The sequence below is a fragment of the Dermacentor albipictus genome, chromosome 1 (assembly GCF_038994185.2).
Source record: "Dermacentor albipictus isolate Rhodes 1998 colony chromosome 1, USDA_Dalb.pri_finalv2, whole genome shotgun sequence".
Classification (NCBI taxonomy): domain Eukaryota; kingdom Metazoa; phylum Arthropoda; class Arachnida; order Ixodida; family Ixodidae; genus Dermacentor; species Dermacentor albipictus.
The window spans coordinates 201,424,679-201,451,702 of record NC_091821.1 but is presented as its reverse complement, the minus strand read 5'-3'; the positions used below and the strand labels follow the sequence as shown (position 1 = coordinate 201,451,702).

Below are 27,024 nucleotides of genomic sequence, written 5' to 3'. Positions count from 1 at the left end.
AAGCATACTGGAGATCTCTAAAGGCGGCGTTACCTGCAGTCTCGCACTAAAGGGGATCACAAGGTGTCCTCAGTGTATTGCGCACATTCGTCAACTGTCGGTCCCTTCTACGAGAGAATAATCCTCCTTATTTCCCTAGTGCACATACATCTCGCACTTAACGAAGGGGAATGGTTAGAGGTGTCACATTTCTTCACCTTATGAGAAAACTGGCGGTTGCTTTTGTTGAGCAACGAATACTTGATGCTTGTGACATTTTCTGTTCGTCATTACACAATCATCCCGATTATTTATATCGTGAAACAAATTGTCTGTAGTACTAATGGCACGACTGCAGTGAATAATTCGCTTAATACAGAATTACAGTAGAAGAGTGAAATGAGGAAACAAGCGTCAGGACAAGGCCTCGCTTCGAAAGAACGTTTACACAGTACGTGCGCCGTTAAAGTCTTCATATTTTATTACAATTTATTGCCAGTCCACAACATCGCGATGCGAGCCCTAGAGATCATACACATGAAAATGCGTACGTTTAAAATTATATATAGTGATGAGCCAATAATCTTAAGCAACAGCAGCAAAGTATTTTAGTCGTCTGCCCTGTTCACTAAGCAACCGGGCTTTCGATCGCTCCGTATAATGTACTGCTTTCAAAATCTTTGCGCTATTGTTCCCATATGGAAAGCGTATGCTCGCTTTCCATATGGAAAGCTCGCGGCTTCCGAGCTGCGGGGTCGATTCATTTTATGAAAGCAGCCTTTTTGAGGTAATTTAATCAGTGCAATTTTACGTTTTGTGGTGGAGCGTGCACTGACGTTAAGCATCAAAAATTTTGCATACCTTCGTTATTCACTTTCCATTCCTAAATGTCCTGAAAGAGTTCCCAGAAAATTTTCGTGCAATGAGTGGGTAATAGGATGTATTTTGCCACTTTAGAATTGCGAGAATATTCTCACTGTCAAGCTTAACGCACGGTTAACAACACCGTAACCTACGGGCTTAGCACTATCATCCCACGTGACCGATGCATATGAAATTTGTAGCACATGCCTTGTTTTACATCGTCAAGTCCAACAGAAGTATATTTGAAAGCTATTGACGCGGTTTCTTCGTTTACAGAGGCGGAGGACAAGGTTGAGAAGTGGGAAGACGATTAAGGTAAAGTGAAGATCAACTGCGCATGCGCGAAATCAGTGAGCCACACGCTTCCATTGCGTGAAATTGCTGCGAAAGGACAGGAAACTTAGCAGCTGAACCGATGACCATTGCAGCTTAAGACCTGTCGTATGGCACGTAATGTGGTGAAGACTTTGCCGGACGTTACAGGATAGAGGTTATCGTTTCGGTCACATTCGGCTGTGTTTACTTCTAATCACAATATATAGTCCGAAGTTATGTCATCTGTGTTCATCCACTGCACAATCTCCCGAAGAGTTTCGCAAAGATTTCCATCCAAAAGTAAATAAATAAATTAATTAAATTCAATGGCGACATAGCAGTAAATGCAACAGACATGGGTTAGCATTACGGCGCTCCTATTTAAGGTCCCGGATCCATAATTTAATCCGCGTTCATTACATTGCAAAGTGTTCAGAATCTCACTGCACGCACGTCCTGCCTCTGTGAAGTGAAGTGCATGTGACGGTGTCCGGTGCACTACCGTCAGTACGTACGTACGTACGTACGTATGTATGTATGTATGTATGTATGTATGTATGTATGTATGTATGTATGTATGTATGTATGTATGTATGTATGTATGTATGTATGTATGTATGTATGTATGTATGTATGTATGTATGTATGTATGTATGTATGTATGTATGTATGTGCGTACATGGCTCGTACGGGCATGCATGGCACGTACAGTCGCGGACAGAATATTACGGACCATGAAATCTAAGAAAAAGCTGAATATCTCCGCAACCTCACAACGCAATCTGGTATTTGCATTTTGGACCTCGACTAGAATATGCTAACAACGTTGTCGTGGGCAGTTTTACTGGTTACTGCTACAGGGTGCTCGGGAATTGAACGTTTTCGGAGATCTTGTGGTCCATTTTATTGTGTCCGCGACTGTACATACATACATACATACATACATACATACATACATACATACATACATACATACATACATACATACATACATACATACATACATACATACATACATACATACATACATACATACATACATACATACATACATACATACATACATACATACATACATACATACATACATACATACATACATACATACATACATACATACATACATACATACATACATACATACTCACACACACGCTCTTCCAAGCTCTCCCATCCACTTGTTACCTCTACCACATGATCGTTTTCCCACACTTCACACACATACACTTGTTTCCACCTTGGCACTCTTAATTCTAATGCATTATTAAATAAATAAGACAGAAGCCTTCATAAGATTATGACAAGCGCTTTAGCACTTTATTGACTACTGTCGTACAAATAATGTTCAGTAAGAGGCACTTGCTTTGAAGATCAATGTACATCAAGACATTCCTAGTCTATGGTCTTCTAGGTGGCAGCCGCCTTTGGCAAAGCTGTGGGAACTGGCGATATGAACGGGCTCCATAGCGCTCAGCTCGCTTAATTGACTAGCTTGCCTCCACATGCGAGGGCTCGCGTCTTTTGTTCCTGATAATAACATGTGCTGGAACAGTGATGTTATTTGACACGAGAGCGCGATGCATTCGAAATACAGCGTACCACTCTGCGATTATCTTTATGCCGGCGCTTCCTTGCCCGTTGTCAGTGACTAGAACCGCGGCGAGTGTTATGTACGACAATTTCACGGCGGAGCCCGAACTGTCTGCTCGGTCAATTCGCCGAGAGTCCGCAGAGCGCGAGCAGCGTCGCTCCGGCGAGCAGCCAATGGGCGGCCCTCGGCGCCACGAGGCACACAGCCGCCGCGCGATGCGGGGAGGCCCCCACGCAGTGGGCGCGCTGCGAGTCCACTTCTCCGCGGATCCGCTGCTTGGCACGCTCGTCGTCTTCGCAGCTGCTCAGCTTGGTGACGCGCACCAGGCAGCGACGGAACATCGCGTCCACTTTGTGCCTGCGCAACGAACGAGAGAACACTTTGTTGAGCCGCACGCCGGGCAGTGGCATACGTGAAAGCAAGCACCATGTTGCGCCATTGGGTACCGCGTATGCCGAACAAAATACATCTTTCTTTTTTCCTTTCACATATCTGCGTACGAATAGCGAACAATTGGTTTGACTAAAATGTACTAAGGAAACTCGCTTTCTGCTAGGCTTTAATGGCGGTCACATGTTGGTCAAGTACTTTTGCGCACGTATTCGTAGTACCGAAATAGAAAATGTGCAACACCAAAATACGGAAAGTTTTTGTAGATTATAATTTATGCACACCCGTGAGCAAACGTATACAGACCATACGGTCAAAAAAGAGTATACGGTCACATGTTAGTTAAGTACTTTTGCGCATGTATTCGTGGTGCCGAAATTGAACATATGCAACACCAAAATATGGAAAGTTTTTGCACATTATAATTTATGTACACCAGTGAGCAAAAGGATACAGACCAGGCTGGCCGAGAAAAACTCAATTTCTTCGTAATTCAGACGCGCATGCTGATACTGACGAGTGTACTGGAAAGTTCGCATTGGTTTTATCGCGGAATAAATGGTCCGTATATTTTTGCTCGGGGGAGTACAACTACGCAGAGTACAAACGCTTCCCTTATCGGCAGTAACAGAAAAAGCGACCATGATACGTTTCGTTCATGACCACGTGCAAAAAAACAACTGTTATCATGGCAGCCGTTGCCAGTGGCAGGTCGGCTTAGTAGTACTGCTAAAAACATTTCAGTCTCTTCGTTCAGTGTTTACCCGGAGAACACCTACAGCGCTTGAAATATCACCAGCCGGTTCCACATGCGATCTCGCCCTACAGCGTGTGCTGATCCCGACGCAAAATTCGTTTTCTATGGCATATTCGTTTTCAAGTGGATGGTTCTTGATTCGGAAGGACGTTTCCACGGTTCCTTCTCGAAAGCTTTGAATGTCCTTGAGCTGCCTCAATGACGTTTCATGAAACACACGCTCCATGAACGATGTTTCTATGGCGATATGTCTTTGAAATTGCCGTCTAACCGCAGCAGTGTCTGATCACTATCTCTCAGCGTGTTGTTCAAGAAACCATCAATATTCGCGCGCGACATCAATATACGGATAAGGCCCATTGCCAACTTATAATGCATAATGCAGTTCGTAAGGTACTTTTTAAGCATCTCATATATTACATACGAACCAGGGTGCGGCCTAGAGCAGCAGGAGTGCTATAAATAACGAGCACACGCGGCTATTTGTCCTCCTCAAATGCACTCTAAGCGTTATTGTGAGTAATTTTGATAAACTAGAGTTCTAAAGAAAGATAAGTGCGCTACGAACTCCGTTATAGCCGTCGTCATGTGCGAGTGTCGCGACTGTTTAGCTTCACGCAACAGACTCAATCCTGGAGTACCGCGGTTCCTCTCCTAGTTTAATATTGGCGCCCCTGAGACCCTATGTGGGAATGCTAGTTGTGACAGTCGGTGACGAATGAGACAAAAAACAGAGCGCGAGACTATACCGGCTTAGATGTGAAAACGAATGGGGTCGTTACGCCACGAGGGAAGGATATTGTGGGCGGGTGTTTAGGCTATGTCTGTGCACGAAGTCCCGGCTTCGCATTCCAGCCGCGGCCGCTGCATTATCACAGCACTAAAATTTGCCTGTATGTTGTAATTATATATATATATATATATATATATATATATATATATATATATATATATATATATATATATATATATATATATATATATATATATATATATATATATATATATATATATATATATATATGTATATACCTGTCTTTTCAGGTGGATTTCTCCGAAAAGGAGCGATTGCCTCCATTAGAAATCGCAATGTCCATGTAGCTCGTTAAAAAGACTGCATAGGTAAAAGTTTTAATTATTCGTTTAGGCACGTGTTACTGTTGCGAAATTGAGGCCCAGCATTGGCGAAGTCATGTCTGCTGAGCAGAAATCAAGTTGCCTCGTTTTACATCCATCTGGAATATGCATATGCTAAGAAGCACAAATGGCGCTCCATGCAACTTTTATAAACGCGTCCCTATAGCAGTCTGAGAGGATCTCAACTAGAACACCAAGTCATTTCTTAGCAGATTTTGTGCGCATATTTCTTTAATGTCCAGATTTCTGCTATGCAGGCGTGGCTTTACTATCGCTCGCCTTCAATTTCGCGATTGCAACATGTGCCCTGAAGTAAATATTTCGAACTTTCATTAGTGAATCTCTTTAATTAACAATGTAAAGATAACGACTTGGCGTACTAATAAAGTTCACTTCTACAGGTAATTCACCTGAGCGGTTCGAATTACGTTATATGCTCTATTCCAATTTTTTTAAGCTCAGTTCGAAATCAAGCGAGAAACTCGACACATTCCATGTGGCCAAAAATAATCCAGAGTTATACGCTTTGATGACTTTTATATATTCAATTAAATTCAATTAAATTCTTTTTATTTACCAGGAAATATCCTGGCTGGCCTCCTGGGCTAAAAGCTGCAAGAAAATAGCTTGACGGGGCCCAGGACAAAAGCCAGCAATTACTTACTTGCGGATAAATGAAGACTACGAATAAAGAAAATCAATTAAAGCAATAAGAAATGAAGGAAGCAACACAAATCTTTAGAAGTCCGCAGTCAAGTTTTTTTCCAAACATGAGTCATAAAACTGTCAACGAATCTCCCGTGGTCTCAACTACACAATGAACAATAAATTAATCGTTAACGTATAGGCCTCTGACGATGCTTGCAGATGATCACAAATATGTACCAGGTGTACAGCGAAATTTGAAGATTTTGAGTAATTCCTAAACAGAATGCAGCCAAGATACAGGGATTCATTTCTGGAATTACTAGCCCCAGTAGACAGTAAGTTGTGAGATAACCACTAAGTCTGTAATTATATATATATATATATATATATATATATATATATATATATATATATATATATATATATATATATATATATATATATATATATATATATATATATATATAACGAGTGCATGTGCCTTGAGTACTGATTGGCTTCACTTCTGAATCTGCAACATGTTCACTACAGTAAATAATTAGCAAAATTATCATCGAATTTTAGCAGCTTACGATGATTGTGACGCAATTTACGTGTGTCGACGTGAATATTGCGTTACCGAAAAGATCACTTCTCTTTGTGTTCTGTGCACTTACTTGTAATCCCTAAAGTTTACGCCGAAACACACTGTTTGTAGAATAAAGGCGTACTGAAACTGGGCAACAAGTTGGTCAGTACTCTCCCCAACCGCGCAAGCGAGACGTCGTTGGCATGGCTGTCCCACAGGACAACCAGGAAATGTTGGCAAACACATTCTGAACTAGCGCCACCGGCTTGTTGAGATAGCAGCTTGCCAAACAGACTAAAGTTATCGATACGGACTCTTTCACCTTATGCACGCGCATTCTGGCCCATTATAGAGAGGCAAAAAGATGGAGGACGCTTAAGCTTCGCCTTTAAGAGTGGAACGCGATAGCATTCAAATATATTTGACTGCTAATCACGCTTCCCGGCAACTAGAGCGTATGTAACCATAATGTTTACCGGGAAACGCTGGCCGCGAACGCTGTGCACGAAGGCGGGCTTTCTGGTAGAAATACGGCCTCTGGCGCGGGCCGCGATGCGGTGGAGGCGAGTGCCATCTGGAGGTAATGCAAGAAAACGGGTGCGCCGCTCCGCGGCCCCTGAGATACTGACGCGCCAGCGCGCGCAAATGGCAGACGCTGTGGCCGGTCTATGAATGGTAGAAACGCTGGAAAGGGGGTTTCTTTGCGTTTTCGCGCAACAGAACTATGTTTTCTCGTAGAGTCAAATTACAATCCGACGCTATCATGTCTGTAGGTTGTAAGACATACTTTGCGATTTTTCTACGTATTTTAGTTTGAGAAATTCAATTATTTCAATATCTTCCTTGCACCACGTTGAGGGCCTGTATATGGGTGGCTCGAAAATGTTTTTGCCGAAACCACGTCCGACGCCAGATTTTCTGCGACACGGGGCCCTTAACGCTTTCGCGTTAATATTTGCCACAACAGCGCAGTGCGTTTGCCGCGTTTTGCGCGGGACATTTGGCACCCTTGCTCGTGTGACCAGGATGTAGTGTAATAAGCCGGTTTTTAATGAGGCGTTTGGCGCGTTGACTGCAGTCGTTGTCTTGTCTTACTGGTGGACTACAGACATATGGTACAGAACCGCCATGCAAAGTACCAGTGTGACATGAAACGTATATAAACAGCAGGAGACAGAGTAGAGGGAAGGAGGTGGAGTGTGTCAGGGGCAAAAAAAAAAGAAAACTTCGAACGCTAAAGATGTAAGCAAGTTACCCGCCGTGGTTGTTTAGTGGCTATGGTGTTGGGCTGCTAAGCACGAGGTTGCGGGAACAAATCTCGGCCACGGCGACCGCATTTCGATGGGGGCGAAATGTGAAAACACCCGTGGTACTTGGATTGAGGTGCACCTTAGAAAATTTAAATTATGGGGCTTTACGTTCCAAATCTACTTTCTGATTATGATGCACGCCGTAGTGGGGGACTCCGGAAATTTCGACCACCTGGGGTTCTTCAACGTGCTCCTAAGTCTAAGTACACGGGTAATTTCGCCCCCATCGAAATGCACCCACCGTGGCCGGGATTCGATCCCGCGACCTCGTGCTTAGCAGCCCAATACCATAGCCACTAAGCAACCACGGCGGGTGTGCACGTTAAGGAACCCCAGGTGGTCCAAATTATTCCGGAGTCCCCCACTACGGCGTGCCTCATAATCAGACTGTGGTTCTGGCACGTAAAATTCCAACATTTAATTTTTAAATAAAGGTAAGCTGAGGTGTAGAAGAAGCAAGCAGAGGTAGGGAGTTCACGAGTAGCCATGTATAGAGAGGTAGTTCACGGTGGTTTCGGCGGATAATAACCCAATACTGCGGAGGCGCAGTGCTGCCACATTACAGTCGCTCGGGCATAGTACGAGAACCCAGGAATTTTTTTTTTTATTCCTACATGAAGCGCAGGGTATGGTCAGCAGCAGGGTTAATAAACTCTGCCTACTAAGGGTGGCTGCGGGACATCGTCTACCAGTTATTGGGCGATTGTACGGCCACCTTCAAAGTTTTTTAAAGCACAAAAGGCGCTATAACGTAAAACTATTCCAAACTCTTCTATTCTAATTCTGCTGTCAGCCCACAACGATTGGTCAAAAACTTTTTTCGACCACCCCTACTTCACCTGTCTGTCACCCGACGTCACGAAAACCGCGATACCTCCCCGTCTGATATGAAGTGTACACACTAATTATGCATGATTTGACAGGTAAAAGAAAAACAGTTGTTTCTGATTCGACGCCTTTTCGCCACTAGCCCCTGGCTATTGGTCAAAAGTTTTCGGGTTGCACCCACTTCACCTGCCTGTCACGCGACGTCACAAAACCGCGAAAACTTATCGCGTCAAAGTGACGTGTACGCATTAAAGATGCATTAATATGCCGAACAAGACTGAATTTTCTTCTGAATAGCCGCAGGCTGCCCCGTTTCGAAAGGAATAAAAGATGGCTGCCGCCGATCGCTGAGGCGCTGGCTACTCGCACCTGTCGGACAGCATGGGTGTATTTGCGCATAATAAAAGTTCTTGCGTGGCCGTGTAACGTTTTCGAGCACTTTCGACACGTTTACCACCTCATTCTGCCAACTCTTCTTTGCTGGAGGTCCGTTTTAGCGTCATTCTTAAGCTTCCGCTGCATGCCGCCACGACTTTCGACCAGCCACCGCAAGCTAAGTAAGGAAAAGCCGACCAATCGCAGACGCCGGCACCACCCTCTTCATCCGGTTATCAATTTTCAGTGCACTGGCTCTGCCCCATCGAATCCCTCTCCACTTAAGCGTTCTCCTCGCCTCTTGTCAGCCAATTAGATACGACAAGCCGCTCAGTGTAGGCAATGTTATTAGTTTTTCACGCAAACGAAAGTGACCTCCCATGAACGAGGAGAGCGTTTGATTGGTGTGTTCCAGGGGCGTAGCCGGGGGGGGGGGGGGGCTTATGGGGTTTCAGCCCCCCCCCCCCCGAAATTTTTTCATGCTGTCCATGCATGGCCGACCAAAGCAAGCTCCGGCGCCGGAAATCATTCTGGATTTTGTCTAGAATGTCATTTTCACGCTTGAAAGGACATTTGAAAACACGGGCTGGATTTCGCGGCAACGCCTATGCACCGGGAGTCACATAACGCAAGGAGCCCCATCCGAGCACCAAATTTCAAGGGCGTTTTGATGGCGAACGGGCTCATTTCGGCATGTCGCGGAGGTCGCGAAATCTACGGAGCGCATGGATGTCAATTCCGAAACTTTATGGGTATAAATTCTCATAAACTTTTGATGCGAAGGGTGCATTGACATTTCCAAAGTCGTGCTTTAGATTTTCAACTGCGGAACTTTGTGGGTTTAATGTAGTTATAAACATTGAACGCCTAAGGTGCATTGACTTTTCTAATGTCTTACATCGGAACATACAACGAGACAAGCCTAATCAACAAACTATCAGGCAAGATAAACCAATAAAGAATCAATCGATAAATCAATCAATCAAGTTGACAAAGCACGCAACGAGGTCCGATGAGACGAAGCGTTGTGGTGGCTCATTCGTGGCGTCATGTCACATAAAAAAATACCAACATTTTTTTTTTTTCACCTGCGCCAAAACATCCATGTCGAGACACTAAAGCCAGCCAAGGTAACTAGGTGCCTATTTATTTTTTCTACTTTGACTCTGAGGGGGGGGGGGGTCGAATGGGTGAGCCGACGATGGTGGCTAAGTTTTGTGTGCGCAAAGGAGAAAAGCGGGGAGCAAGCGCGCCACTTTCCGTCCCGCGCGATACATCGGGGAGAGTGGATGGAATGGGAGCGGGATCTAGAATTCTGTGAATCTGTGATTGCGCAACATGTTAATTTGCCTTGTCTGACGCATTATATACAGTGACTTTCCCTTAGGTAGATTTATTGGATACTTATGCGTATACTTAAATTTCTTGTTGCCAGGTTTTGTGTATACGTGCAATGAACTTTGTTTCTAGTGACACTTTTTTGCCCTTCATCAAGCTGTATCTTCGCATTTGTATATATATTCAATTATATCTTCGCATTTCTAATGTACGAGGGCGAGTGAAATGAAAATTAACCTGCCCGCCCGCGCAATAATGGTTCGGTTCATTATCTGCGAGGCATGCGCCTAGCACACAGGCATCTCTCATTTACAAAAGTGACACGCAGGTGTGAGGATAAATGTTCTTTAATGCTCTCATGCACTGGGTTGAACATGGTTGCGTGACATAATGCACGCTCCAATAGTTGAACAGCGTGGTGTCGTGAGGTTTTTGACAGCTGAAGGTGTTTCCCAAAAAGAAATTAGTCGCCGTATGGCTGCCGTGCTCGTTGAACATTTCATTTCATTGGCCACTGTGAAGCGTTGGAGTAAACGGTTCAAAGAAGGACGTGAAAGTTGCAAAGACGATCCAAGACATGGCCAAAACCATCGTGCAATCACTGCCAACAAAATTCCAAAGCTTGATGATCTTATGAGACAAGAACGGAGGATAAGCATCGATGAACTGGCAGAGCGTGTGGACATCAGTCACGGTTCAGTTCACGCCATATTTCATGAACGTCTCAGTTATCGGCTCTTCTGTGCGCAATGTATGCCCAAGATTTTGAACCACCGCCAGAAGACGGGGAAGTTCGGCGCTGCCTTGACTCATCTGATGCGGTATCATAATGAGGGTGCCGACTTCTTGTCTGCAACTGTGATCGGGGACAAACCATGGTGCCACTACTACGAGCCTGAAACATGGCGGCAAAGCTTACAGTGGAAACATTCGAATTCACCATTCCAGAGAACGCAAAGGCCGTCATTACCGTCGGAAAGTTATTGTTGAGTTTTCTTTTTTCGATCGTCAGGGGCCATTACCGATAGAATTTGCTAAATCTTGAAAGGATATCAATTTATTCCGTTATTGTGAAACGACGGATCGGCTGCGAGTTTCAATCAAGAACAAACGACGTGGAAAATTGACGAATGGGGTCATCTTGTTCCACGACAATGTCCGTCCCCACGTCACTGATGTGGTTAATATAAAACTGGCAAAGTTCAATTGGGAAACGCTGCAACATCCGCCACACAGCTCAGACCTGTCGCCTTGCGACTTCCACATGTTGGGACAGCTGAAAAAACAGCTCAAGGGAACCAGATTCGTGTCGGACTATGATGTGAAAAAGTCAGTTGCAGGCTTTTTGAAGCAGCAGCCCAAGGAGCTTTATGAGACGGGAATCACGCGACTCGCTAGTCAAGGGGAGACATTTCTAAATGCTCATGAAGACTACTTTTAAATAAAGTGCCCTGTTTGTCATGTATTCCCGCTGGCTCATTTTCATTTCACTCGCCCTCGTATATTTAGCAGAACTCCTGCTTATTATACGTGCTCTCTGTTGCGACTATAATTTCGATGCAATTACTCACGATACACGACTGCTGACAGCTGCTCCTGCGTAACACGTTGGAACAATTGACAACGTGATTGAGATTTTTCACTGGCCATTGCGTGTGTACAAAAATGTAAACAAGGTTCTTCAATGACAAAGATTCATTAAGACATTTGTCCTCAACTTGTTCATTTCATGGCCTTTACATTTTTCATATCAGTGGCATGCACTGCTTTGCTGGTTTCGAACTGATATAGTTCTAGAGTTCGTGTGATATTTTCTTTATTTATTAGACAGGCAAAAAATAAGGAAGCGTTATTGACATCAGGTATTCTGGGCACAACTTTTGGCACATACGAGTACATTATTTTATGAAAACATACATATTTTACTTGTTTTGACAGTGTGTAGCGTTCAAGAATTCGTTTGCAGCTTCTTTGGCAATGGCAGTGCAGTTATTATTCATGTATTTGAAACCTCGACAAATTGTTTAAGAGGAAGCTTTAGCTTGGGCCTAACTGCGACGCGGCCTATTCAGGTACATGTAAAACGCAGAAACACTTTTCTGAGGTAACTCCTCGATCGCTTTTCTTGAAATTTGTTGCACTTAAGAGAGAAAGTTAAACTATAGTGTTTGTTGGAAGCGGAATTACGATTTAGTTCTGAATTTTGTTTAAATATCTTGAAAAATTCGAAAGCTCGAAAAAGAAAATAGAAGCACGACGTTTAAAGCTAATAGCTCTGCATCAAGAGCAGATATCGCGGTTCTGTAAACGGCATGTATTATAACAGTCAAAGCGGACAAATTAGATATGTCAATTTGTATCTTACGTAAACTAGTTACGTTGTGTACAAGGGTTATGCAAAAGGCGTATTTCCACAATACTAAATTTTTTGAGATTCATGTGTGACATATCGATTTTGTCCGCTGTAGATGTACTATTAGATGCAATTGATAGAATTGCGATGGTATTTTTCATTGTTGAGTTATAGAGTGTTAAACTTGATAGTTTCGTTTTCACAAAATTAGTGATTTTTTTCCAGTGTTTAATAAAAAAGTGACAACCTAAATTAAAAATTGAAACGAAAAGTGAGTAGAATTTAAATTTTTATTATAAATGCAACAAACCCGGTTAAATTTGGTGTAGTGGTTGCCGAGAAAAACGTATTTACATGTATTTATATGAGTACCCGAGCTAAAGCTTCTTAAGGAGGAGGCCGAGCTGCAATGTGAGCCCCCCCCCCCCCCCCCCCCCGAACGAAATTTCTGGCTACGCCACTGGTGTGTTCAGACAACCCTGCGGGTGACCGCCCGGTGCTTGCGTCGGTGGTGATGCAAATTTGACGTCAGGAGATTGGAATAGAAACGTATTGGAATAGTTTTACGTTATAGGGCCCCAGATCTTTGCATTCCGGAGTACGTCTGCACAATCTATCGGCGGACGCGTGTCTGACACAGCTCGCTTCTAAGCATGCGCTGTCAAATGTCAAGGCTGCGATTACTCGCGCTAGGCCGCACCGAAAGGCGGTGGGGCCCAATAGGCGATGCAGACGCCATTAGATGAAGGCAGCCTTCGTAAGCCAACTCCCTGTGAAGTGCATCCCTTTCGCTTTTTCGCTCCAAAAAAGTCCGCCCGACACGTGACCCTGTGCTCGGCGGTCTCGGCCCAGTGCGCTTAATTGGTTCCCGGTAGCTTTTAATTGACACGCACTTGTTCGGGGGTACCTCGGCAATCACTCTGGACTCATTTTCTCCTGGTATGGTTATGCGGCTTCGGTCAGTTATTGTAACATGTGCACTATCTTCGTTCCTGCGTGTGAATGCGGCAGCCGCGCTTTTCTGTCACATCCGTTGTGACATTATCATGTGTTGGATAGCATTTTTCTAGCTCCAAAATTATTTCGTGACGCTCCCTCCAATTTTTTTTTTTCCTTCACGCTGTAAGCACTAGCTGTAGGCCAAGGCTACGCCGTGTCTTGGCTTGATGGATTAATCATCGACAAACGATTGCCGCACAAGGCTCGGTACTGCGAGAGGCAGGAACAGCAATGGCCTGCAACCCGAAAGCGTACACTGAGAAATATTCTTGCTTCAAACAGCGACGTCTGGTAAACAAAGCACACAAACTGTGAAGCGCACCTCTTTTGCTCATGGAGAACGGGGCGCCGGAAGCAGCCTAATACGCATTCATTTGTTTGCGTGCAAAGCACTGCTCATTCGCGCGTGAGCCCCTTGCTCATCCAATCTTGGGTACTCGAATACAGAGCATATATGATGCAGAAAAAAAGCAATTTTTTGTAGTTGCGAATTTTTTTTACAAAGCAGGAGATCTGTTTCCCGAAGCTCACTCTTGCTCAGTTATTCCTGGAGAGGCGTCGAGAAGCTAGGAAGTGATGAGAAATATCTGCATTGGCTTGGAAATTATTTTTCTTGATTTCGCTGCGAATAGAATACTCGAACATTAGGGTACTTTAAAAGTAGCGTCTCCAGGCGGCTATGTGTCTGACCAAAAGCCCTAGCTCCGTTTTACGCCTTTTGCGTTCTTTGGTACGCCACGCCAATAGTGTCCCCTATAAATTTATTTCTCTAAAACTTCCTATTTCATTTATCGGCCAAAGAAATAATTAAGAAGCCCTCTGGATAATCACAGCACGCTAAAAAAATGGAACTATACTGTGGCTTATTCGCCAATACTGTTAGTATAAGAGTCTTTCTTCAAGCGCATATTTAGGCTACACTCGAATCCCTTGCCTAATTTGCATCCACCACTACGCAAAACACGTTTAAAATACCGCATATAGCAAGGCCTTGTTCAAGTGGCACGTTCAGTACAGCACGGTTGGCTGGGTGCCGAATGCAATTTTCTGGTACATTTATACCGTCAACCTCGCTTGTACTGTGCTGGTCAGTGTAGTAAGGCCTCTCTAGCGCCGTGATTTCACACTCGGCTTGTGGCCGTCATTGGCACGAATCATGCGTCAGAAAGAAACAAAGACTGGCGAGGATGTTGTTACTGCCCCGAGTGCACTTTTTCCTGGGCGAAGTCCCGTTATTACGCTCAGATATCGTTCGCATTTGCGGTCGCCAATAACTACCCGGTGGTCGTGAGTGCTTACAGTTAGGCCCACACTTTTCGTTGCGCTATGAATGTTTGTCTTGCAATTAATTGGCCACTTTGATACGGTGACAAAGCCGTTCCGTTTCTAGGCCTAAGGACGCAACTTACTTTCTACCTGTCATTGTGGCTGCATTTCTTTTCGTTTTATTTTATTTTTATTTCCTTAAAAAAAACCGACGGGGTATAACATAAGCGGTGGGTTTGTACAGAAGGCATATCTGTCACGATGATCTATAGTGCAAGGTTATTTGTTGCGCTTTGCATGAAGCTTGATGGGCAGGTAACAGTAGCAACGCTCTGGGAAAGGCCGTTCCAGTCTTTGGCTGCTCTGGGAAAAAAAAATGAAGCAGAAAATGTTTTATTATGGGCACATATGGGCGAGCAACTTGCCGTGCATGACCAGTGCGATGAGATATGTGAGCTGCAGGAATGATGTAAGGCGCGCAATCGGGTGGGGAGTGAAATAACTTATGAAAGAGAGGCAGTGTTGCAACGCGCCGACGAAAAGATGATAGTGATAAGTTTCACTGGGCTTTCAGGGATGAAACGCTGATGTCATATGAATACGAAGCATGAATGAATCTTGCGCCACAATTTTGAAAGGACTCGAGAACGTTTGTAATACATACTTCTGGTGGGTTCCAAATGGGGGATGCATACTCTAACTTATATCTGACTAATGATGATCCCGACGTTAGCAAAATGCGCGTATTCAGTACTGTCCACTGGTTAAGGCAATTTGGAATTAGTAATACAACTAGCATAACTTGAAAGAATTATCAACCTCATAGCAAAGAAATGGTTTGTGTGACGCATTAAATAGTGCTTTATCAGTAGCAACTATCGAGGTCCTCGTGTCAAAACTGATCTGTAATAGTTCCCGAAAAATCGCTGTTCAATTTAACAGAGGTCTATACTGTACAATACCAGCGCAATGTTGCCTAACTGTGATCCGAATTTCCTTTCTTTTTTCTGCACGTGCTTTCCTTAATTTACGTATGTCGCCATTGCTGCTTTTCTCTCATTCATTCTTTATTTCCTTCTTTCCATGTTTTTCTTTCTTATTATATTTTTCTCTTCTTTTTAATAATCGCACTTCCGCTAGAACTGTCACATTTATACTTGCCGGCTTCGAGATAACCACAATCAAATAGGCCTCTACGACCAGATCTGCGGACGTTAACTTACAGCATGCATGTGATTCGGACTGTGCCAGCAGCCACGATGGTGGCAACATGACAAAGGTTCCATTTTCAACGAACCTACGCCGGCGAAGTAATTGTTTTGGTAGCTCCCACGAGAACCCGTTCCTTCGGAATTTCGTCGTCCGGCTAGATAATTTCGACGGCAGCCTTTCCAACTGTTCAAATGCAATAGCCCTCCAAGCTCAGTAATCCAGAAGTTATTGCGCACAAATCTGTCAATTACGTAGGCAACTTGATAACTTGCTCTTTGTCTAGAGGCCGCCAGTTTGTACATCAATCACGGTAAACATTTCGCTGTCCCAAATTTATGAAATTAATGCAACTAAGTATAGTTTAGCAACCTAGCGCCAGACATTATTTAACATATGTAACAAGTTACTTGCCCAATTGCACAAATGTCCAAGTAGTTATTGTCACCCATGTTCACCTTTAGGTTGCTATATTTCGCATATTTATACAAAACGTGAACATAAGAATAAGAAAAAAATGATTGAATACTCTATAGCAGACTTTAGGGTCATTATGGTGTCTTCTCTGCAGAGCTGCCCATCGAGTAAAGAAGCCGCCTGTTAGAAAGCACGTGTAGTTTTATGCCAGATGCGCAATTAAAAAGATATAGAGAGGGCATCGATTCTTATTCCGCATAGTGGCAGGAAACAAATTCGTAAAGAAGAATAGAAACTAAGCATAATACATTATATTATCGCGCATTCTTTTATGGTTTCAATGCTTGGAAACTGCGTATATAATCGAACTTCCAGTCCGCTGGATCTCATCTTAAGAAATACCACCTGTCTTTTCTTTCTTGCGATCTTCGTGTTCTGAGAACTGCAATATTAAGTACGCGAGTGGCGTCCTCCCCTCTACGCGAACAAGTAATTCACGCCAAATGCTCCGAGAAACGGGGGCTAATCAAATCACTCGATTTTCTTCTCCATGGGGGCTCCGTGTTCGCACAGCGTTTGTCTGGCCCTCATCGTGCTTCCTTCGAGAACGGAGCTAAGCTTGTTAACTGCAAGCGGGCGTCTTTTATTGAGCACGGCACTTGTTCCGTTCTTATTTTGTATGAGAGCCACTTCCATCCGCCCGACTCTCCCTCGTAGTCAGCCTCCCACACACAGAGCCTCCTTTCCTTTTATCCCTATTCGCCCAACTGTCGCTTTCCGAGCAGCCATGCGGCAAAGGCACTTACGCGCAAATACCTTCGGGCTTGTCCGAGTAGACGGCGGCCTCCTTCCAACACACTCGAGCCTGCTTCAGGAAGGCGCTCATGTTGCAGACCGGATCTGTAATGAGACGCCTGTCGCATGCACTCGCCGCAGCCCGGTGCGCCGCCGGATTAGCCCAAGCGGCTGCAATCGAGCGTCTACTTAATTAAAGTCGCTACGGCCAATCGAATGGTGACCGTCGTCAGCGTTGGTCCTTACGCGTATAGGGGAGGTGCGCGCGCATCGCGGAGTCGCTGCTAAGTTGCTCGCGAATCGGCCGAATGTGAACGCAGCGCCCCGAAGTGATTGCAACTTCCGCTTCGGCGCCTGTCGTGCTCTGCTTCCCTTCAGCTGCTGCCTGCCGGGTGGCTACACTCGCGCGCGGCGCCGGCGGCTGTTTTCGCCTGCTCTGCCGAGAAAACGAGCATGGCTGAACGTGAACGGGTTCAATATAGTTTTCTCTTATGCCTTCCGTATATATTTTCTTTCCCCTTTACGTGCAACTGCGAATGGCTCGTACTACGTTATATAGAGCGGTGCAAGCGCCGTGACGTCGCTGCTCTGATTTCGTTGTGTTACACTTCTTCCAGCGCAACTCGTGATTCTGTAAGCAGCATGGGTGGTTCATGCGACGCTTCTTAGCTTTTTACTATAGATCGGCACAAATTATCGAGAGGGCGGCAGGCATAGCGAAATCGCATGTGCCAGACAGTGTAGCCCGATGTGGCAGCGCCCGGAGTTGGCCTTGTATCGAATGGCGGCATTCCAGCAGCGGGCACTATATACCCTGTTTTGAGAGTGGGGATACTTATAGGTCTTCTAAGCTTTCTGCAACACTAGAACGAACTGTTCGCCGCAAGTGCAGCTCAACGACAGGGCCTGAAGTTGAGTTGGCTTGGGGTCGCAGTAGGCTGCACTTCTCTGGCACACACAATATCACGCATCAGTCGTGCCCCATGCTGCGTCAATGGCGTCCCTGTTTGCACCAAAGTGCGGCCTTGAGTTTTCTGCCAGGGTAAACTGAAGTTATGTGTGCCGTGTACACAAGGTTAATTGAGTCTTCTTTCTTTTTCCCCGTTTCAAGTGATTGTAGCAAAACTGTGTAGGCCCGTACTGACGAAAAGCTATAACACTAGAATTGTTCCAAAGAGGCAAATTTCAGTCAATCCTGATCACGGACAAATCAGCGAAGGCTGCCAGGCAATGGCAAATAGCACTTGCGAAAGAAAGCTTTGCGAATACGGCCTCTGGGGCCGAATGACGCTCTTACGAACAGTTGTAGTGTAATAGCACTTTTGTGAATACGGACCCTGGTCACACCAAAATGTCACCGTTACCAAGAAGATCCGAGGCCCGTAGGAGGCGTTAGTGTGCCTGTAAGAAAAGAATCTGCATCGATAAGCGCCTATTTCATCCAACAAGCAAAAAAAAATGTAATTTGCTATCCATGGCCCCACTTGCATCTGACGTAACGCACTGGCACACACGGGAGTGCGAGGTATGGTTTTTTTATCTGCCCTTTATCTCCATCTCCCGCTAATTACCACAATTACCTTCATTGAGTGAATACGTCATTGGGGAGGGAAATTTGTAACGCCTTGCACAAAAATACGGGTGCGAACCTAGGCCTGCGTAACATTTATAATATATCCCTACCATCCGTTCACTTAGCTCCGCAAGTTCTGCTGTATATATCCCAAACGAGCTTTGTGTTAACGCTCGTTATCCAGTTCTATTCAATATCAAAGGAAAGATAACAGTAAGATTGCCCGAGCCCTGTAGCTCTATTTCAAAGCCACCCCTCAAAGATTCACGCGCAAAATTAAAGCGTAACGTATTTTATTTCATGTACGCTTCTAGCAATGAAGAACACTGCAGTGAAAAAGGTTTATAACAGCCTATCAATAAGGTGCTATTAGTTGTCGAGCTGAGTTTATTTCTCACACTTTCCCGCGTTAGACATGTTAATGATCCAGCAAGGCAATGGAAAATATTGAGAAAGCTATGCCTCTACACTTCTGACCATGTCATTAGCGTATGTTACAAACGATAAGCAACGAGCGAGAAAGAATGAAGTACTTAGTCATGTGATTACATTTTCTTTCTTTTTTATTGCTTTGCTGAAAGCACACATGGATCAATAGAGAGCTTGTCGCAGCCTTTGAACTTGCGTAGGTATTAAATGTACTTAAGGATGAAACATAAGCAGTGCTTTATTTTACGAGTGAAGCCGACGTCACGTCGCCAGGTGCCGTCATAGGTTGTTCGACAGTGCTCAGAGTGTGAGTCAGCTTTTTCAGCCGTATACAATTTTTGTTTATGAAGACAGCATTGAAAAATCTGCTAATAGAGGAGCCTGCTCATCAGCTGTACGTCGAGGCTGACAGTAATCACGTCAGGCTGACGCGTGAAAAAACCCTCCATGTAATTAATAAGGACAGTGCTTCCCAAACTCTATTACTCTGCAACCTCTACAATTCTGCTGCCCTGACATGCATCAAGGATATAATTTAAGAGGAAGCTTTAGCTCGGGTGCTCCAATGCAAATACATGTAAAAGGAGAATTCGTTTTTCTCGCCAACCACTGAACCAAATTTGACGAGGTGTGTTGCATTTAAGAGGAAAACTTAAAATATAGTGACTGTTGGTTTTGAATTTTCGAGTTAGGTCGTCAATTTTTTACTAAAAGTTAGCAAAAATCGGAAATTTTAAGAAAGCAAAACTATCAAGTTTACAACCCTGTAACTTAGCAATGGAAAATGATACCACGATTCTGTAAATTGCATCTAATAGTACAGCTAAATCGGACAAAATTGATATGTTACACATGAATGTAAAAAACATTGAGTAGTATGGAAATACAGCTTTTGCAGAGCCCTTGTTCACGGCGTAACGTACTTATGTAAAACATAAAATGACAAATCAAATTTTTTCGCTTTCAATGATCTAATGGATACCGTTTACAAAACCGCGATACCTGTTTTTGGTGCATAGCTATTAATTTGTAAACTTCGTGCTCCTATTCTTTTCAAACTTCCGAATTTCTGAAAATTTTGTAACAATATTTAGGCCCTAAATGGAAATTCCGCTTCCAACAGTCACTATAATTTGATTTTCTCTCTCAAATGCAACAAATTTCATGAAAATCGGTCCAGGGGTTAGCTCAGAAAAACGTTTTTGCTTGTTACATGCATTTGAATTGGCCGCGTCGGAGTTGGGCCCGAGCTAAAGCTTTCTCTTAACTCATTTCTCTAATCTCTCTCCTCGATACTTCTAACGAACTGTACGATGCAGCGAAATAAAGCTCACATTTTTCTTGACAGTCTATATATCAGCAATATCCAGGTGTTTCAGCGAACACTTTCAGAAATATTTAAAAGCTGCCTGTGGCAAATAGCACAATTCTAGTCCATCAGCTCGTCTACTCGAAGACGATAGCATTACTTCCACAAAACATTGACATTACTTGCACTCGAAACTGGAGTCATCCGGAGGATTCGTTTCAAGTGGATCCACCTTGCGAATTCCCCGGCTAGAATTTGTAAATTTCAATAAGTAATGAATAAATTTTTTTAAGTTTTTGGTAATTGGTGGATTACGCATTTCAATTTTTTGTGTAAGCAATGTCCGTCCCATCGAGTGGACCATCTATCTACCACGTGCTATCTGTCACATGCATTTTTTTATTTTTATTTTTTTTAACGTTCGTTCAAGCACCCGGTATACGTCTTTCTGAGGATTAAAGAGAGCTTCGCCATCGAGCACAATTCGAGAAAACTAGGGCGAAGTTTGGGCACAGGTCTTGTATCGAATTGCAGCGCATACTATAGCCAAGTCCGAGCATAGGGACAGATACAAGGGTCGCGATCCCCGATCCGCAATCCGTATAGCTCGCGATAAGTTGAGCCGTGGGCCACTTCGCGACCCAGTGCTCAATCCCTTCAAGTTTTCGTGCCTCGCCGTCTGCTGGGGTCGCAGCCCGCAGTTTGGAGAGTACCGGGTTCAACCTTAATGAGCGCAGGAAAATTGGGGCCGCCACACTTGCCTCGCGTGAATCCAAACGGCACGCGCGGTCGCGAGGTCGGCGCGCTGGCGCTGGGGTCTCCGCCACTCGTCGAAGGGGTGGAGAAGCGGCGCTTGTACGCCGCCACGCTGTCCTGGAACGAACGGCGCAGCACCAGCAGGCCTGAGTGACTGCCCCGCGTTGCCTGCACGCCGAGTTCCGGCCGGGTGCCGTTGCCTCCGGCGGATAAGGCACTCCTGCCGGACGCGCCTGGGCCATGCGGGCAGCGTTCGCGTAAGGACACTTACGAAAAAGCCCTGCCACACGTGAAACTATTAGCGTGCAAGTCTCTTGGGTCTACACTTGAATACGCATCGGCTCGAGCATTGCATATAATGCAAGAGAGGGGCAACGAAGTGGCTGAGAAAGTGTACTGGGTTTAATTATGTAATATGTGTTGGTTGAAGCATTTGTCCGTTAACAACCACTTGGCATTTTTTATCGCGTTTTTGTTTACCGGACTTAATTTGACTGTATCTTGCCCCTTTCTTAGATCTTCAGTGCATTTATATATTCCTGTATGCCCACCTGCTATGTTCTCAATTGACAGCAGCATTATTCACAATAGTAAAGAGATAAATAATAAATACGCTCGGCGAAAACAGGCAATGCGACCTTGTCAGTAATGTCTTATGCTATAGAGTGAAAAGTTCCGATTATTAGGCCACATTCTATATGCCGGATGGATGGATGTATGGATGGATACCAGTTTATTGTACGTCCGGCAAGGTTTAACGCAACCCGGGCTCAGGTCTCCCACGGGGGAACGACAAGGCCCTGCCTCAACGCCGCCTCACGGGCTTGCTGGACTGCCCACGTCTGGATTCCGAGGTCTGAGCTGCGCAGAGCGGGGGCCCACCTCGACGACAGGGTCTCCGGAGCAACTGCCATCCTTCCTATAACTACATTGCACTCCCACAACATGTGTTTGAGTGTTACTGGTCCTTCCTGGCACAATTTTCACGTGTCTTCCGGATGCTTATCTGGGAAGATACGTTTCAGACGGAATGGATTAGGGAAAGGTGTTCGTCTGGAGCTTTCTCCAGGCGACGGCCTGCGTCCTGTTCAATTTGGGACTCGGTGGTGGGTTTATCCTTCTGGCGTTTAGATACTGGTTATGTCGTTGCATCTGGTGAGCCTGTCTCGTTCTGCGCGAGGAGTGTTCGCTATCGTGCGAGAGGCGTTGCACTGTTCGGCGCGGCGGGTCATGTCTCGCGCCGTCCGGTGCGCCGTCTCGTTTAGGGTCGGGAGCGCGTCGCCTTCCGTGGTGACGTGCGCGGGGAATCATATGATCCTCGAGCTCGCGGTTTTGGATTTGCACGCTTTGTCCAGAATGGACAGGGCTTCCTTGGAAATTCTACCTTTGGCGTAATTGTTTACTGCCGTTTGCGAGTCGCTTAGTACGACTTCGCATTCCTGTTCTGTGAGGGCCAGCGCGGTCGCTACTTCCTCCGTTATTTCCGAGTGTTTGGTGTACACACTGCATGCGATTTTGATTTTGGAGTTTGTGATTTTGGAGGCAAGAAAAAAATCCCTGCATGGTTCCCTGTATATATTTCTGGCTTCGCAATGCTGTCCTCCGCTCGCTGTTCCGCTTGCGTGGGCCAAATCGCGTGCGTCTACCTCCATGTAGTTCTTCTGGCAAATAAACAAACATTTTTGGCAACTCATCTGCGATGACTATCCAAGTGTGTGAATAGCCGAAACACGTCCTGCATGAGGCGTGTACTGCTGCCGGGGCTCCTCCCTCGCACTTCCATCTGGACACGCTGCGCCCTCTGGCGGCGCCGCCGTGGAATACGCGCACAACCAGTGGTACATACACAGTGACCCAAGTTGGTATCAAAGAGGTTCATTGAAGAGCGGCACATGCCTAGTTGCATATACCCAGGCAAACGACCCATATTTTTAGAGTTCATTACCTTCGGGGTCGGCTCACACTTATTGTGGTATGGCTAGACAGCTAGATAGCTGGAAATAAAACTGGTCTGACAGTTCCAAGAATGATATTCGCATTAAAAAAAGAAAGCACTTACTGCATGTGACAGTGGTTCTTCATCCATCTTGCATCAAGAGCTCACTGAATTGTCTGGTTAGAAAAATAAAACAGCCGGCGACCGCGCTGGCCTGGTTCATGCGGCAAGAATGAGTAATCGCGGTCGTTTTCCCATTCTCGCCTCAGAAAAATGAGTTGGTCCAGACGAGCAGTCGGGTGTCGGCATCTGCTAACAAAGCGCCCTGTCACCGCCACCTGTGTTACATATTTCGTTTGCTAACAGAGTGAAGATGGCGACATCAGTTCAGCTTTTTACTGCTTAACACAGCTTTGGTGACTAGTAGTAGACATGGACTTCGCTCTTTCTTTCATGCAAAGCCAGGCAAATGAATTAACAGTCTAAGATACGTCATACCATCTTCGTTAGAGCGCTTTCTCTCATTACCTCCGCAATTCTTACAATTATCCGGAATGCTGTAAAGACACCACGTTTACATTTCGGCTCATTTGAACCGAAATTTTGACAGTATGAGGAAAGTTTTATGCATGAAACTCCAATTCATATCGCTTGGGACAATATGGCATGAGGCGAAGCAACTATTGCACGATGCTTTATGTGCTACATGTAAGCGCTGGCGCACCTCATTAAAATGGCGCGTAAGCATGCAAGTGTATTGTGCTTTTGTAATGATGAAAAGCGAAATGAACCGGTTTCGATGGGAAACTTAAAGAATTTGTTGTATCATTCCGGCTCTGGTGCTCATGCCACAAACTGATGCGAGAAACCGCACCAGAGAGAATATTCCTTTGAATCTAATGCAGCTTTGTTTAGAATCTAATATCTTTGTTTAGACGAACAACTCTAAATATTACATAACTATTCCGTTCGTACGGAGTATTCTAGTCTTAGGAAATTTGCATATAACAAGGAGAAGGGGGCTGAGAAACTTGTTACTTATTTTTAATTAAGAATTTCACACGATTAACTTATAATGGTGCCTGCCGAACCACGCGTAAACCGCCTTTTTGTTGAAAGGAATAACAGCGAAGAAGAAAAATGGTCAACCATGCACTGGCACGAGAATCGATATTATTGACACATAATGGTGTAGCACATTAAAAGAAATTACCGTCCGGAAGGGTGCTTGCGTTGCTCCACACCTCCCCAACTGTCAGTCCCAACCAAATCAAAGCGCACCGGTACCTGCAAAGAACGTGTACAGAGGGGCACAATATTATTTTAAGAGCATTATCGACTCGTTCATCATGTGCCCAGGCGTAGACCCTTCGGCGTACGAGAGGATTTGACTAAACTGCCTTTCTGGCAAAGCCTAATAAAGTTGACCAGACTACAGATTTGTGGTGCACGAAATGGGAAGATAAAAAAGTACATTTCAGCACTGATAAAGGCGTGAATGCTAATTAACGACTAATTGTTCGACTGGTGTGATTTAAAATCCCAAACCACCACTGGGTTTAGGAGAGACGCCGCAGGGAAGGTGTCCGCTTAAATTTTGATCAACTGGGTTTCTCTGACGCGTAGCTATGAGCACAAGAGTGTTTTTGGATTCCGCCACCATTCGCCGCGGGCGGGAATGGAAGCGACGCCCTCGTATACTCAGCAGCAGAATGCCTTATAGGCACAGAGCCATGGCGGCGGGTGAATTCTAGTAAACAAGAAGCAGCACAGCCAGTTACAGTTTCCGGGCATTCTGTTACGCAATGTTTGACATTTCACTAAAAAAAAAAAAAGAAATGTTTTGAGAAGCAGGTCTCTCGCTCTCTGCGAAAGTCTAAGTAGAAGTCATAAATGGAGCTCGAAGTGTTGGACTTTTTTTTCTGAATTCTTAGCCGTTAAAGTATTCGTTGTCATACAGCATAAACGTGTTTTGATTACTGAAGAATGGAAGGGGAAAAACGTCTGTGTGCCGTAGTCAGCAAAAACAGATAAGCATGCATGGAAGAACATCATCAGCTGTGTGAAAACACCCTAGAAAGGGACGGAGAAAACGTCAGCAATGACGAATACCGGGGTTTGGCACGGACTGACTGTGGAAGAGCATGGCGCAACCTAGAGTGGTAGCAACATAAAGTTATGGTAAAGTTTCCAGCGTGTGCGTGTGCGCGCGCGCGCGTGTGTGTGTGTGTGTGTGTGTGTGTGTGTGTGTGTGTGTGTGTGGGTGGGTGGGTAATATAATATAATATTTGGGGTTTTACGTGCCAAAACCACTTTCTGATTATGAGGCACGCCGTAGTGGAGGACTCCGGAAATTTTGACCACCTGGGGTTCTTTAACGTGCACCTAAATCTAAGCACACGGGTGTTTTCGCATTTCGCCCCCATCGAAATGCGGCCGCCGTCGCCGGGATTCGATCCCGCGACCTCGTGCTCAGCAGCCCAACATCATAGCCACTGAGCAACCACGGCGGGTGTGTGGGTGGGTGTGTGCATGTGTGCGTGTGTGCGTGCGTGTGTGTGTGTGTGTGTGTGTGTGCGTGTGTGTGTGTGTGTTAGAGAGGGAGGGAGGGAGGGAGGGAGGGAGGGAGGGAGGGAGGGAGGGAGGGAGGGAGGGAGGGAGGGAGGAGGGAGAAATACCAAGGTACCAGCCATGCGCAAGCGGAAGTTTCTTCTGCAAAGCCGCAACTCTATAACATGTTGTCCTTTGCCAATAAGCTATACCACTTGCGACACTCGGTGGTACAGTGCAGTTACATTTTAGCGATACCTTTTACCACACGCCTATCTCCAGCCGACCACGTGCATTTTTGGCGTGAAACTCAGCGAAACTGTGAGCACGTTATACAGTTCAGTAGATTTACGTGCGCTGCTGCGCTTACTCTGAGACATTCATTCGTACGGGCAGAGTCAGAAGTTTACGACATGCGGAATCTGAGAAAAAAAAAACAGATTATTTCCTGAAACTGTGCACGCAGCCTGTATTTCAAATGTCCCTACGTGCCCTATAGTGCACGCGACCTACATAGTTTTTGTACTGTTTTAATGGCTGCTGGCTGAAACTGCATAGCTGACAGTCGACTATTTTCTCAAAACCTGCATCCTGTAACATTATGACTCTGCCTGCACATCGGCCATCCGGAGCGTGGAAACGCCCCAACTGTAACAGATGCAGATGCAGAGGCTCACCTAGCCATTTTTTCATAGATGATTCGTCTTCATAACCATCTTCGTTCACTTAAATATAGAGGGACATCGTCACAGGTGAAGTAGCGCAGCGAACAGAAGGCAAACTCAAACTATAACTGTTACGTCCTTCGGGGATTATTTAGCTCCGCTGTGACTTCTTTCTTTTCTTCTTCGCGCCCGTAATGCACGAGCTTGGAACGCACCTCACAATGCGAGCTTTATGAAGCAAATATAAAAGACGACAATGACGAGATGGAGACGACTGTTATGGCCGACTTGGCCGGGAATCGAGCCCGCAACCTCCTGCTCAGCAGCAAAACGTCCCAGCCGCAGAGTCAACGTACCGGGTGCGTGCGGTTCTGTGAAGTCACATGAAGACTAATTAACTCCGCAAGTACCGTGGCAATGAACGATTGTGATGTTGTCGAAAGAGAAGAGCGCTTTTCGTGTCATACAGCTTATATCGGGGTTCTAATGTAAGACTACTGTAGTAAAGGGATGAGTAAATAAGTCACAACCAGCTCTGCACTGATTGGTTGGTTGGTTTGCCTCTATGTATGGCTCACGCCCACTAAGGGTGATTAGCCAGAAATCGGATGAATCAGAAAGATAAATAATCCAGTATAAAAAACAATAATGGGGTTTTTTATAACAT

At 45.1% G+C, this 27,024-nt stretch overlaps 1 protein-coding gene across 1 annotated transcript; it reads right to left on the bottom strand.

The window, feature by feature from the left end:
• Nucleotides 1-2,448: 2,448 nt before the first annotated feature.
• LOC139056241 (uncharacterized) lies at nt 2,449-26,541 on the bottom strand. The gene is made up of 5 exons (XM_070534306.1): nt 26,370-26,541; nt 24,356-24,429; nt 21,212-21,439; nt 17,151-17,244; nt 2,449-3,106 (listed from the first exon to the last, which is right to left on the bottom strand). Exons 1-5 carry the CDS (start codon nt 26,375-26,377, stop codon nt 2,869-2,871), a joined length of 642 nt encoding a protein of 213 aa, XP_070390407.1. The 5' UTR covers nt 26,378-26,541; the 3' UTR covers nt 2,449-2,868.
• Nucleotides 26,542-27,024: the final 483 nt, after the last annotated feature.